This window comes from Cornus florida, unplaced genomic scaffold, assembly GCF_030987335.1.
Source record: "Cornus florida cultivar Cherokee Brave unplaced genomic scaffold, ASM3098733v1 CherokeeBrave_3.0.0_Hap2_Chr11, whole genome shotgun sequence".
Lineage (NCBI taxonomy): Eukaryota > Viridiplantae > Streptophyta > Magnoliopsida > Cornales > Cornaceae > Cornus > Cornus florida.
Genome location: NW_026775581.1, coordinates 132925637 through 132939955, shown reverse-complemented (window position 1 = coordinate 132939955; position 14319 = coordinate 132925637). Strand labels below are relative to the sequence as shown.

The 14319-nt window shown below is 34.9% G+C and overlaps 2 protein-coding genes across 3 annotated transcripts; both read left to right on the top strand.

Annotated features, from left to right (window-relative positions):
* The first annotated feature begins 109 nt into the window (after window positions 1-109).
* LOC132287188 (uncharacterized) lies at window positions 110-8685 on the top strand. 2 transcript variants are annotated; one of them, XM_059789722.1, is made up of 8 exons: window positions 110-831; window positions 1080-1228; window positions 1358-1491; window positions 2129-2300; window positions 3845-3991; window positions 5405-5983; window positions 7368-7547; window positions 8435-8685. In XM_059789722.1, the coding sequence occupies exons 1-8, from the start codon at window positions 777-779 to the stop codon at window positions 8531-8533; spliced, it is 1515 nt and encodes a 504-aa protein (XP_059645705.1). In that variant the 5' UTR covers window positions 110-776; the 3' UTR covers window positions 8534-8685. The 2 variants fall into 2 exon arrangements, with proteins under 2 accessions (XP_059645705.1, XP_059645704.1); XM_059789721.1 differs by having other exon boundaries at window positions 8357-8685.
* On the top strand, window positions 8484-13046 carry LOC132287191 (tetraspanin-8-like). The gene is made up of 3 exons (XM_059789724.1): window positions 8484-8570; window positions 11843-12338; window positions 12550-13046. The coding sequence occupies exons 2-3, from the start codon at window positions 11856-11858 to the stop codon at window positions 12859-12861; spliced, it is 795 nt and encodes a 264-aa protein (XP_059645707.1). The 5' UTR covers window positions 8484-8570; window positions 11843-11855; the 3' UTR covers window positions 12862-13046.
* Window positions 13047-14319: the final 1273 nt, after the last annotated feature.

Sequence of the window (14319 nt, the reverse complement as noted above, 5' to 3'; positions counted from 1 at the left end):
TGCCCTCCCTAGTAGATCAGTAATTACAAAGGTATCTAAAGTTGAATGGGAAGCTATGCTTGGTTTAGTTTTATATATATATATATATATGATTTTTCGGAAAATTTCAACTTAAAAAATGTGGTTATGGTTTTTTTTTTTTCCTTTTTTTTTTTGCGGGAGGTTTATATGGTTGTGTTTGGCAGGCATGAAATTGGATAAATGTAATTAAGAAAGTTAAACTATTTTTTTTTTTTTTATCAATTTCAGCAATTCTAATTTAATAACGCAGAAGCTATAAGTTTTTTTATTTTTAGTTCTAACAAAACAGTACCAAAGGCATTTATTTTATATTTCTACCGTCTCGTTAATTAATTGTGTAAAATTTGTAAAGGAGAACTATTTTAAAATTTTATAATGGAGTAATGGACACGTCAATTTATTTCAACTAACCGGATTATTGTGTTACTTGATTATTGTGTATTAATTTTAATGTTTTTTCTGGATTCTGGGAAAGAAAATATTCAATTGTTTTTATTTCGGATTTATACTGCTGCAGGTTGAATTTCGTTTTTTTTTTTTTTCCTTAAAAAAAGTTTTTCTTCACACGAATCAGACTTCGCCCATAATAAATAATAATAATAATAATAATAATTTCATTCGACCCGACCCCGTGTCTTTAAATTTGGGCGATATTATATCTTATCTTCAGCGAATTCAAATTTCACTTTCCCGGCAAGGCCCTCCTCTCCGCTACCCTCTTTCACACACACACACACACACACACACACTACACCATGGAAGACGAATCGCTTCAGCAGCAAAGCTTTTTCCGTCACAACCACTCCGAAGGTCAAATTCTCTCTCTATAAATACATGGACGATATATAAATATATATGTATTTTTAAGTACTGTAACCTAATTTTCTCTCTCTAACACAAACCTTTTCTAAATAAGTTTGTTTTTAAATAAAACTTTTACCTACACAGTTATATTTTGATAAGAATCTTTGCTATGCATCAATTGACGTTGTTTCATAGAGATTCATTTTTAGGGTTTCTGTAAAGATTTGAGACCTCTAGGTTCTTCATTTTCACAGAAACCGTAAAATTTTCCATTCGAGGCATGGAATCGGTTGTCGCCACAGTCAGTGGGTACCACGGATCGGACCGTTTCAAGATCATCAAGCTCATATCTCAAACTGGTGCGAGTTTTGTTGGATCGATGAATCGATCCACGACACATTTGGTGCGTTCCATCTCCCTGTTCCTCTTTGATAAATTGTGAAGCTGTCAATTATTTATTTTCTATGTTTTTTTGGGAATTATTGAGTGCATGACGTATGAAAGATTGGCTCTTTCCTACTCGAATGATTAGGTGTGTTGGAAACTTGAAGGAAGGAAATATGACCTTGCTAAGAAGCTTAACACTTTGATAGTTAATCATCGTTGGGTTGAAGAATGCATAAAGCAAAGAAGACGTGTTCCGGAACATCCCTATATATTGCAGAGGTATATTTGAACTATGAGTTTCTGTTAATTTTTGTGGTTAAGATACAGATAATATATATACTATGATGTATCTGTTGGTTTCCCAATTTTGTTGTTTTGGTTAATTTGCGCACACATGCACAGCCACACATACAGGATAATCTGCATTCATCAATTAATAAATAAATAAATCAATCAATCTGACTATTTTTTTTTTAAGTGCAGCAAGTCAATGACTGTAATTGCAAATTCTTTTCGCATAACATAATTAACATTGCTGAGCTCTGAATTTTCATCTAACTACGATAGAATAATGTTTCTTGTACTTGTTTAAGCCGTGCTAAAATCCCAGAAGCTTCCTTTGCAACAGATTCTGAATTTAGGCTTAGCAAATTGGACTGATGTTTTTTTTTTAATTTTTTTTTTTAAGTGTTCCTTTTATCCTGCAAATGTTATAAGTTTGATCGTGCTAATTAGCTATAAATTTCTTGCAAAACTTAATTTTGATACTTGTTCTAACTATTTTGTCAAACTTAATTGTGATACTTGTTCTGACTTTCTTCTCATAAATAAAATTAACTGTAACAAATGCTTGATTATTATGCATCCATTATATTACTAGTTAGGAACTTAAGTTTCTAGGATTTTTATTCTGCAGCGGGCAAGAGGTGGGGCCCTTATCATTGGAAGTCTCGCCTGTTGCTGGGAAGATGGGTGTCTTGCTTTCTACCCAATCCAATTCACTTATTGACTCTAAAGAACCGGCTATTAATATCAGATGTGAAGGAACTAATGATGTAGTCTTGACTGATTGTTTTCTGTTGGATGAGGTATTCATTCAATCCTTCTCTTTTTATTTACAAACAATGAAATTTATTATTTAAAAAAATGCAGTTAATGATTCAGAAAGTTGGGTGACGCTTGGATTTTCCGACAATGTAAAATATCTTCACGTGCCTTATTAATTTGCATTAAAAATTGAGTTGTACAACTTTAAGATTTGGTCCTTCTCTATATTATTTATTTTATTGTTAAATTGTTAACTGGCTGCTACATGAAGGTTGTTTGAACTTTTGATATCTAGTCTCAAGCATGTAATTAAGCCCAGAGCTCAGTTTTGATTGAAAGCATCTATGAAATTTTTGCTTAAAAGTGACCCATATGCATGTTTCCACACCATCAATTCTGTGGGAACAACCAACATCTTATTGTACGTATAGTGACGTCTAAATTTAAAACAGCAAATAAATATAGCTCTATTTTTATCATGTATATGCGTGAAACTAGTCCTTTTGATGTAACTAATATCACATCTTCTTGTCTGTTTGAAAAGAGGGTAGTTTTTTGTTTGTAATCTCTCTTTTTTTTTCTATTCTTTTTTTTGTTTGTTTGTTGTTGTTGTTGTTGTTGTTGTTATTTTTCAAGGAAATAGTAGGATTATACAGGTGGATACTGACAGAATAGGAGGATGGAAAAATGAACTGCATACTCTTATGTCAAAGCTTTGATGGCCTCAAGTCCCTTGGAAACAAGCAGTTCATCCGACGAATTTAATCTAGATTTTCAATATAAAAAATGAGTGCAGTTTCCAGGGGCTTTTTGAAGAATATTTCATGCAGAATGTTGCATTCTCCAAATCGTCTGTTTGAATTGCTTGGAAAATAGAAAGTTCCAGAATCCAGAAGCACCATAAAACCTTACAGATTGAACACTTACAATATTCTGTTTTGCAAAATGTGTTTAACGGGAAGAATTTTTTTCTCCCGGGCAAGTTTAGGAGCAAACCTTAATCTTGGATAGTTCTGAATGGGGAATTTAAAAGAAGTTTTCTTGCTGGTGCAGACCAGTTCTCTTTTCTCTCCACAGCAAGATCAAGTACAATTTGAATGAATAGAAAGTAAAAAACAGTGGATGGCAGACAATCTCCACCACCCCATTTCTTTGAATTGTAATTGCAAATTTCCTCAATTCTTGAGTTACGATATTGCAAACTCTAGAAATATTAATCAGAGGGAAAACTAACTTTGTAAAGCTTGCTCTCTATGTGTATGTGGATCAATTACTTGTTGGGTTGTACTAAGTTAATGCTGATATGTTTATCCATTTATTTATTTACTTTTGGTACATTGGTATCTCAAGGGTATAAACTTCCTTTAACTTTTCTAGTATCACAAGTTTAGCTGTATCTTTTTATCTGATTTTGCTTGTATAAGGTTGTCTTATACACACAGGGTTAATGCTTCTGCCTCAGTTGGATACTCTTGCTACAAACCTTGGATAAATCCCTATTTGATTACTTCTACTACTAATTTAAATTTGGAGCTCTTGCCACTCAAAAATTTATGCTTGATCTTTGTATGTTTTTTTATTGCAGAACTTGTTTTCTGAATTAGGAACAAGCAAAAATAGGTCTCATAAATCAAAGAAGAAAACAATGAAAAACAAATTGAGACAGGATCGTTATTCTGGCAACAGATATTGTTTTCAGGAGCCACCTGTATCCAGTTCTGATAGAATGGAGGTAATGAATTGGTTATTTTTCTTTTATTTTTATTTTTTCCCCGTCTTTTCCTTCCATTGTATCTGATGAGCCAATTTGTTGCGACTAAGATGGAGTTATTAATAGTGTCGGCTTCTCTTTCTTATGTTCTGTTCGAAAAATTGTCATTGATATATTAAATAAATATAAATAAATTCAAGTTTAACTTGGCCACTTCATTTATTTTCCCCCATCTTTTTATAAATGGTGCTGTGTGTATTATAATTTTCATTCGCTGTTTAGTTTCATTTTGAGAAGGGTCAATATTTGTTGTGAATTATGTGTAATTCATAAATATGTCAGTTTATAATTGTTAATGTATATATTTAGCAGTTAGCACAATAAAAGGAAAATTGATTTTCTTTCATGAATGTTCTCTTAAAATGGGCCAAGCGAGCTCTAGTGGAAAGGATAATGTGAAGGCAGGCAATCAAGCATGCGTTGTGTGGTAGTGTTACATGCTGAAGTATATGGACTAAGCTTGGTTAGATACATTGCATATGATAGGTATCCTGAGTACTGGTGTGAGGCTCAGTTCAGTTTGTGTTGCTTGTCAATCCTCAGTGAACCTTGTATATTCTGATAATTTGACCCTAACATTTAATATAATTAAGAGAATATTGTCAATGGACCTTGTTTTTGGTACGCTTGAAGCAGTGTCATGTAAAAAGGGATGCTAATACTGATGATTTGATCCGAGGCCTAGGACAGCCATAGTTCAATATAAGTGCTTTAGCAAATGTTTACAAGTACCATGTACAAAAGGATGCTAATACCGGTGAATTGATTTGAGGCCCGGGATAGCCGCAGTTAGCATTCATGAATGTATGAGCTGCTATATTTGTGAAAGGGCAAGCCCTTGCTTAGGTTGAATATGGAAGAAGCACTTCGCTTAAGGTGATGTGCATTACCATTCAGGTCGTGGATAAATTAGTAATCACTTAGCACTTAGCTTATGCATTGACAGATGTCTTCTAGATTTTTTTGCTCTAGTCAATACATTAGTATTCACCAAACCTGATATTAATTGGCTTATACATACTAGCATTTTTTAGTTCGCCAGAGTATGTCCCCCTTTGGCTGCCATTTTGGAGAAACACTCATTGTTGTTGAGACAGTCGGACAAATAAAAAATTTGAAGCCTTTGTTTGGTTCCATAAATTATTATTTAACCGATGGTCTTTACGTACGCCAGAGGGTTATTTTAGAAAGTGTAGATAATGGTTTTGTATTCTCAGGTCATCAAAATTGGGTTTTCTCTGTCATAATTTTTTATTGTTTTTGTCCATTACCTTACTCAGCTGACAACTAAATCATTTTACAAAGAAGGTTTGAATATCTTTTTTGCCTGTTTTTTTTTTTATTTTTTATTTTTTTAATTTGATTTGTTCATAGTATGAAGATTCAAGTTCTCCTTCCTCTGTGGAAGTGGTGAGACAGAAAAGAAGAAGCACTACTTCAACTGAACCTTCTCGCAAGTGTCGTAGGCTGATGAAAAAGAGTTTTAGTAGTGACATGTCACAGTTTCTTTGCGTGGATTCTGAGGAAGAGAGCTACCCAGTTCGTGATCACCACCAACCTAATGACATGACGGCTCCATCTTTCCATTTTGATTGTGGGAGGAATGAAAACATATTGAGAATTAGAACATCTGATGGTGGGTTTTATGATGACGACGGAGGAAATAGAAATGAAAATTTGGAAGATTTTGAAGAGATTGGACATACGAATGATCTTGCTTTTGAAGATTCAAATTTGCGTAGTAAGGCTACACCATCTTCTTTAGGAGCTCCATTAAATCAGTGTTTTGATGTTGATGAGAACATAAAAGAGGCCGAACATAGCACTAGATTGCCTTCATCTACAGAGTTATCATGTGTTATTTGTTGGACAGACTTTAGTTCAACCAGGGGGGTTTTGCCATGTGGACATCGCTTCTGTTTTTCATGCATTCAGAGCTGGGCTGACCATATGGTATGCATTCTCTGCTTCTTCAGTTCTCCCTCCCCTCCGCCAATTTATTTACAGATTTCTGTATGTGCTTATCAAATCTTTGTTAGTTGATGAAAAAAAAAAAGTTTGTTACTTCTTGTGCAATTCTGAATAATGTTGTTGGTATCCTTTCTATTTGAAGAAATTTACTTTCATAAGAATCACAAGTTCATATTATTTTTATTGTGTGATTGTCAACATTGAACCATTGAGAATGTTTATCCTGTTTTTTACTTATCCATATCTATTAAATTAGACAAAGTTTATATAATGGTGGTATTTTGGTAATCCGTGAAATGCAGAATAATGGTTGAGGTCTCATTTTGCTCTTTAATCTAGAGAATAGATCTTGTATATATATATATTTTTTTTGGCTAACTTCCTGGTTAGAATACTTCATCATCATCCTTGCCTTAGTTCCATATGAATGGATTGGGTACATGAGTTCTCTTTTTCCACTTTTTTTCTATTACAAGCCATCTCTTATAATATCTAACCTTTAAAAGTAATTTTTAATGATTTCATCCCATGTTAATTTTGGTTTTATGCAAATGCTTAGAAAATATTTCTCGGAATTAAATTGATTGGGGGTCATTGCTCGGTGAAATGGTAAAAACTCAAATTGACAAGCAAGAGGATTCAAGTTCGTTCTAGTCATTGAGTAGCCACTTCATGCAAAATAATGACAACTATTGGATTTGTCTTAATATTTCCATCCTAGTATCATAGACAGAACATACCCTCTGTTGAACTTTTGAAAGTGGATTTAAATCGATCATGCTATTTGCAACTCTTGTTGTTTTGATCCTTTTTGCCAACCAACCTCAGGTTTATGGGATGGGAGGGTTGAATTAACTTCAGCTTAATAAAGTTTCATTTGGCGAATCTGTTTCTTGACACATTATAGATTCCCAAAGGTATCAACTTGTGTGTCATATTGCTTTGAGAAGACATTTGGACAACATTCAGTATGCACCAGAGTAAGCCCTCTGCTTGATAGGGCTTTGTATAATTGAGAGATATTTGGTAATTTCAATCTAACCAGGTTGAAGAAAATTGATGACTCGCCACTGTTTCGGTTTTTTTTTTTGAGTAAAAATTTAGAATTATAATCTATACTAAATAGAAACAAGATGACATTGTTTGGGGGAAGTACATATATCTAGTAACAAAGCTCCTAATAGTTTAGGGTCATTAAATAAGTAATAAGATCATTAAATGAGGACTGACAAGAACTGCATTCGGACGCTGTATTGTTGAAAATCTTTTTCTGATGATGAATTAATTTTTATCTGGTATAGGCTTTGTTAATATGCACTTGAATTATTCCATTTTAATGTGTCCAATGGTGGTAATGGTTTTGTAGGCTTCTATGCGGAAGATTTTGACATGCCCTTTATGCAAGGCTAAATTTGGAAGCATCACAAAGGTGGATGATGTGGGTTCTTCTGATCAAAAAATATACTCGCAAACTATTCCATATGACCCTTCAACAACAAATATAGTCATTCTTCCTGATGGAGAAATGCCCACTTTTGGAGCCCAGGTAGGTTTCCATGTTCTAAATGTTTGCCTTCTTGTTGGTATTGCTTTTGATAATACAAGTTTGCCCAAACAAAAATTGAGATACCTTCTGCCTGTTTCTCTCTACCTGTCTTTTATATAAATTCATGTGATTTTCCATTTCTTTAATATAGGTAATAGGAAGGTACCACATGGTACTTTTGTACTGTCTCAGTAAACTACGATTGGCTATTTAAATTTATGCATTTAAAACAATTATCCATTGAATTATCAATTTATCATGCAAAATAGATCCAGATTACGTATTTTTTTATTACAAAAAATGTAATGTTCAAATTTTCTTGGTTGTTTGATAATGACCTTTCTTATGCTCTTATCACCTAGACACTTAACACAAACATTGCTTTACTGAAGAATTTCTTGGCCTTTTTCGCAAGTGACCAAACAGTGGCAGACAACTTGCCCTCATCTTCAATTGGTGGTACTTCTCATGCACATGTTCAGTCCATATTCCATTTTTTTCTATTATTTCCAGTTATCCTTCTTAAAAGTCCTTTATGTGAACTTTGCTGTGTCTTGGACACGTTTGGTTGACTGCCAATTGCCATTTGTACCATAGCGGCAGGCAGGAGCACCATCTTGAGTAATCCTTAGCTGTATATATTTAGCTGGGTTCATCTATTTCATTTTTTTTGTTTTTGCCTGTTCATCTATTGCCTTGATGTGGTTGCTTTTGAACATATCTTTTCGACACATGATTGAACTTTTATTCAGGATTGATAGTTTTCATTGCTTATTTTTCCTTTGCTTTTGTGTTTTGGGAATGTGTAGACCTCAGTTGGACCAATTTGTTGTGAATGCTTTTGTCGAGAACCGGAAGATCTTCTCATTAGATGTCTTCTCTGCCAGATACGATGCGTTCATTCCTACTGCCTGGACCCTCCCTTGTTTCCATGGACTTGCATTCACTGCAAGGATCTGCAAATGCTATACCATGACTTTCGTTAGCATGCTTCAACATAATAGATGTATTGTATCTCATAAGGTACAAATCATCTAACACTATTATTCTGTACAAGCATTTCTGTTCAAACCAAATACCGACCGTGAACTCAGTTCTGATACTGATATACAAACTTTATTAATTGAGAGTGCTTTCATTCCGATCATTTTGTGAAATTGACTACATGAATGAGGTATCTTTATTGTTTACGTTTAATTCGAAGTGGTCATTATTTGTTAATTCTAAATTAATATCACCCCATAATATTCAATTGTTTGAGTTAGAAAATTTTAATTGAAATTTAATTTCATCAAAACTTAAATTTTTGTAAAATTTACCTTTGAAGTCAATACCATTTTGTAGGGGCATCTAGTAGAGATGACATCTAATATCCTTGATTATTATTATTATTTTTGTATAATTCATAATATCCTTTATTAATAATGGCTCAAGGAACCCTATATCAGCACTTGCTAGTAGAATGTGTGCACCATTTCGATGCCAATTATGCTGAAGCAAGCAGATTAAGTTGATTATTCACGTACATATTAAAGTCAAAAAGGCTAAACATTCTTAACTTGCTTGAAACACTTGTCACGAGTTTGACAGTCCACAACTCCGTATTTTTATTTATTTAAAAAAAAAAAAACTTGATGAGAAACACTCACATATCCGCTTTGGGCCTATGAAATTTGAACCAGTTAACTTCTTTTGTTTTGGAAGATAAGAAAATAGCACTACTAGACCCCAACTGTCCTTAGTGATAACTTCTATTAGTTCCATAGCTATCTTTATCCCCTATTTTCACAATCTATTTGATAATTGATATAGGATATTGTATCGAACATATAAATAATTTGAAAATTTGTATTGCTTTCTAATAAATTTAGGTGAAATTGAGCAGTCAACTGTTTTAACTTTTAGGGTAAAGTACACAAACACCCCTGAGGTTTGGCATAAGGACAAGTAGATACAAGTTAGCCTATTTTTGGACAATCACACCCCCCGATCAAAAACTTGATCCAAACAGCCCCTTAAATTTTGTAAAAAGTCAAGATTGCCCTTTAATATTTTATTAATTTAAATTATAAAATATCAAAACTTTTAAATGACTCTTTTACCCTTATACATTTATTACACCAATACATACATATATTATATATTTATATATCTATATGTATATTGTAAACCTATCCAACCCAGACCCGGCCATGACACCACTTCCACACCTTCCAACCACCGGCCGACGAGTGGTTCACCATCTCCTTCGTTCACATGTTGGTTACTCCTTTCACCGACACCTTCATCCTCCAAGAACCCCTCAAATAACCCCTCAAATAACTCCTCAGCCGCCGCCGCAAGTTTCTGGTGTGAAGCGGACAGATCAAGGATTGACAGAGACATATTCCCTACGCCGGCGTCTTTGATTCTTGACGGCGGCAGAGAGTTGATGTTTGAGTGTAGAGCGAAGCTTTGAGTATGGAGTGATTGCTGAAGGAGGGGCGTTTGGCTTGACTCTACAATTGGTTCCGTCATCTTTAGATCTGGATGATGTGGACAGTTGAGGATGAAATCGGTGGTTTCGCTGCCGATAAGGGTTGCTGTGAGCTCTGTATGTGAGAGAAAGCTTGTAGATGTGGCCGTTGTTGGTAGGAGGTGAAGCCGGAGCAAGGGTTAGCAAAGGTGGCTTCGGTCGGTTTCTAAGGCCGAGAAATTGAGGTGGTTAGCACCGGCGGCAGATGGTGAGCACCACAACCTCGTCTGTAACTTACAAGGATTTCATGAAGGAGGTGGTGAACCCCAGCGACAGATGGTGAGCTTCGAAAAAACATCGCTGAACAAGGAGCGTGTGAAGGTGTGATGATGATGAGCGTGAAGGGTGAACCCCGACGGCTGAGGTGTGATGATGTGGCGGCGGTGGCGGAGTTTGAGGTGTGATGTTGGCGACGGCGGAGGGGTGATGTTGATGGCAGTGGCAGTATATGTAGTGTGTGTATATACACATACAGATGCTTCTGGGTTTCGCCGGCAATTTCTTTCGCCGATGCTTCTGGGTTTCGCCGCCACTGTCGCAGTCATCGCCGCCGCCACCCCCACTGTCGCAGCCATCACCACAATCTCTCTCCTATCTTCTTCCTCTCTCTCCTCTTCACCTCATCTTTTCAACTAAGGCCGCCCCTCTCTTCCCCCTCTCTCTACACCCACCACTACAACTGCAGCCACAACCACCATCCATCTGATCTCCCTTCTCTCTCCTCTGGTGAATTGTACAAGGCGGGTTCGGGTTTGGGTTTGGGTTCAATCAAAGGGTATTTAAGTCAATTAAAATGTTAATTTTGTTTGAAAGGGTAATAAGGTCAATTCACCATCTTCAGGGTTTCTTTGTCCATTTTTCAAACTTGAAGGGGTGTCATTGTCCCAAAAACAGACTAACTTTCCTCTGCTTGTCTTTTCCTCAAACTTCAGGGGGGTGTCAATGTACTTTACCCTAACTTTTAAATGACTGTAAATTGCAAAAGCAATACATTTGTAAAAATGCCCGTGTGGTCTGGAACGTTTTTGTCGGAACAATTTTTTGCTATTGTCACCTGACCATACAACCCAACCACCTCAACTTTCCTGAGATCATTGGTTTTACCGTCACACACACCCAATTATCTTATTTTCTCTCTGCCGAGGTTTTATTACTTAATGTAATGGAATCATGGAAACAAGGGATTCCAATTTGAAAACGCAGCCAAAATACATTGAAATAATTCTCCAGCGATGTCAATATGATTACAAAAGTCAGATGATTCTTGTTTTTTTTCTCTCGTCTTTTTTTTTTTTTTTTTTTTTTTTTGTTCAATTCAGGTATGTTTCTAAAATAAGATTTTTTTGTTTTTTTTTTTTAAATATTAAAATAAGATGTCTTGATATATCTTCTGTATCCACTTTTTTTTCAAAAGAAAAATAATTTTTTATTTTTGTTTAAGATGTCGCTCAAACCAGCTTAGATACAGCTTTATTTGTTTAAAATTAACCGTTTCTAATAATGAGTAGTTGGTGAAGCTCAAATCAACTTAATACACCCTAATTTTGAATTGGGTTTTACATTTAAGGCATAGATGGATTTCCAACAACTCATACCATATTTGGTGGAAAAACAGAGGTACAATCCAAAATGAAAATTAACAACCTGTATTTAAAACATATAAGCATAACCCTCATACGTTTCCGGTGCCGCCCCAGCTGCAACCCCAATTTTGTGTGTTCTCTGCCATGAAATCAACTAAACACCACTGACAATAGAGACATGTCTCCGATTTATCCAGGAAAGTAGAGATAATGGCTGGGATTAGCAACATTGTGGTTGCTAGTTTGAATTTTCTGGCTCTGCTATGGTCCCTCTTTATCATTGTGGGATCCTCCTACTTGCTTGTGGGAGGCTATCCGGAATGCATGGGTTCGCCGGTGACGCAGCTCGTGTTCGGGATCCTGGTGTTCGTGCTGTCGGTGGTGGCCATGATAGGTGCCATTCGGAACCACAAGCTTTTTTTAGCCATTTATGTGTGGTCTTTGGTTGGTTGGATGGTTGTGAACGTCTCGTACGCCACGTTGTCGTTCGTGTCGTCGACCACGGTGTCAATGGCGATCAAAGAACACACGGAATATAAGCTCAACGAGTACCCTGCATGGCTCAGAACATATGGAGTGTATGGCAAGAATTGGAATTCGGTCAAGGAATGTATGGTTCAAGGCAAATTATGTTATAAGATCAACTTCCTTGATAAGGAGCAAGTTGAATATTTAAAAACTTACCCTCTTTTGGTACTCTCTCTCCTCTCTCTCTCTCTCTCTCTCACAAACACACAAATCGTCTCATTATTAATCTCACCAATTCTGCTGTCTGAAATGGCAGCATTTAGTCACATTCGTGCAAAAACGTTCAAAATTTTTATTTATTTATTTAATTTTGTTGTTAAATTGGCAAGGATGAAGTGATGATTAACCATGATCCATGTTGTTTGGTTTGATCCAGTATGGTTGTTGTCAGCCTCCTCCTGCATGTGGTTTGGTGTACAAGAACGGGTCGGCTTGGGTGGTTCCGAGATCGGGGATTCGAAGTAGAGACAGGGACTGCAAATTATGGAGCAACGATGAGAAGAAACAGTGCTATGACTGCAACTCATGCAAGGCGGCGAACATAGTGACGTACCAGACTATTTGGACATATAATGCCATCTCCAACGTCTTGTTCTCTATAGTCCTTGCCATTGTGCTCACCATCAGTTGTTGTGCTTACAGAAAAGCTGAGAGGGACAGTTTGGAACCGCCAAAGACCCAACCTTGAAATTTCTTTTTTGGTTCATTAATGATCACAAACTTTGTTTTTTGGATCCAAAAAAAGGGTATTTAACTTGTTTTAGTGTGCTTGTCACAAATGTCTGTTTATACAAAATTTGAGGATAGTTTTAGGATTAGCTCAACTTGTAGTTTGTCTCCATTGATGATAGTGAATTTTTGATTATACTGAAACATGCTGCCTCTTTTATATTTGCACCATGTTTAAACCTAACTTTTCGTTAACTTCGCCTCCTACTGATGTTCCATAATTTGATCAATATCAACATGATTAAGTTAAACAAACAATCTTGTATATACAACATTGTTTCGTTTCTATTTTAGTAAAATTAAACTTTTATTTAATTAAATATTTTTTCTATAATGAGATATGATCTATTTATTAATATATAGTTTGTTTCTAATTCAAATATCATTTAGTCTAATCACATGCCTTTTATTATCTTCAATCCTAAACTTTTCTTCTTTTATTTAATAGATTGATCAAGAAAAAAAAAAAAAAAAATTCAAAATCAACACAAAAATATATTCTAAGGAAAAAAATATAGAATAAAAGAGTAAGAAATTATAAGAGTTAACAGATTCATAGATTTCTAAGATTTCTTCAACAGTGCTTGTATTAGTGAGATACCATATTTTCAGAAGGAGAGGGGAGGTAACGTGAGAGAAGTTGCTAACGAATTCTATTATGTTTTTTTTCTTTGTTTTTTGGCCAATAATCCTAAAAGGGCAATTATGAAATTAAAAATTGTAGAAATCTGGTGTGATGTGAGGATTGTTTTGTAATTTTAATTTAAAAAAAATGAAAGTGGAACACTCACTGAATATTATTGCGGAGCGCAAATATCAACTCCCAATTTTTTTTTTTTTTTTTTTTTTTTTTCAATAATTATGTATATATATTCAAAAAAAATTTACAAGTGGCATACACAGACGGAACTTGGGTGAAAGCCTGAAACAAGCCCAAAGGCATAACAAATTCAAAATAAAAGGCGAAAGAATAGTTCGCCTATCAAAATATTTTCCGAAAAAAAAAATCAAAATAAGCATAGGAGCGGACAACTATGTATTGAGCGATTCTTTTATTCAAAGGGAAGAGTAGAAGCCGGCCAAGGATTTTTATTATTGCTTTTATTTTATTTTTTGGCGGATTTTTTTTTTTTTTTTCTATAGAGAAATATGTATAATGCTACTATAAGGTTAACCTTATGAAACTTGTCATGAGCTCTTCTTTATATTAGTAAATATTTGGAGGAAAAAAAATTATGCACAAACTATAAAATAAAAAAGTATGCCTAGCATTGCAGGGTCTAAAAGGGTCACACAATCTTACTCTACGTGCATATATGCTGATTTCTTATTTCAAATCATAAATTATATTGTTATATAGCCAACATTAAAGTTTTTAAAAAATAATGCGTAAAAGTTATTAAAACCCACCTAGTCC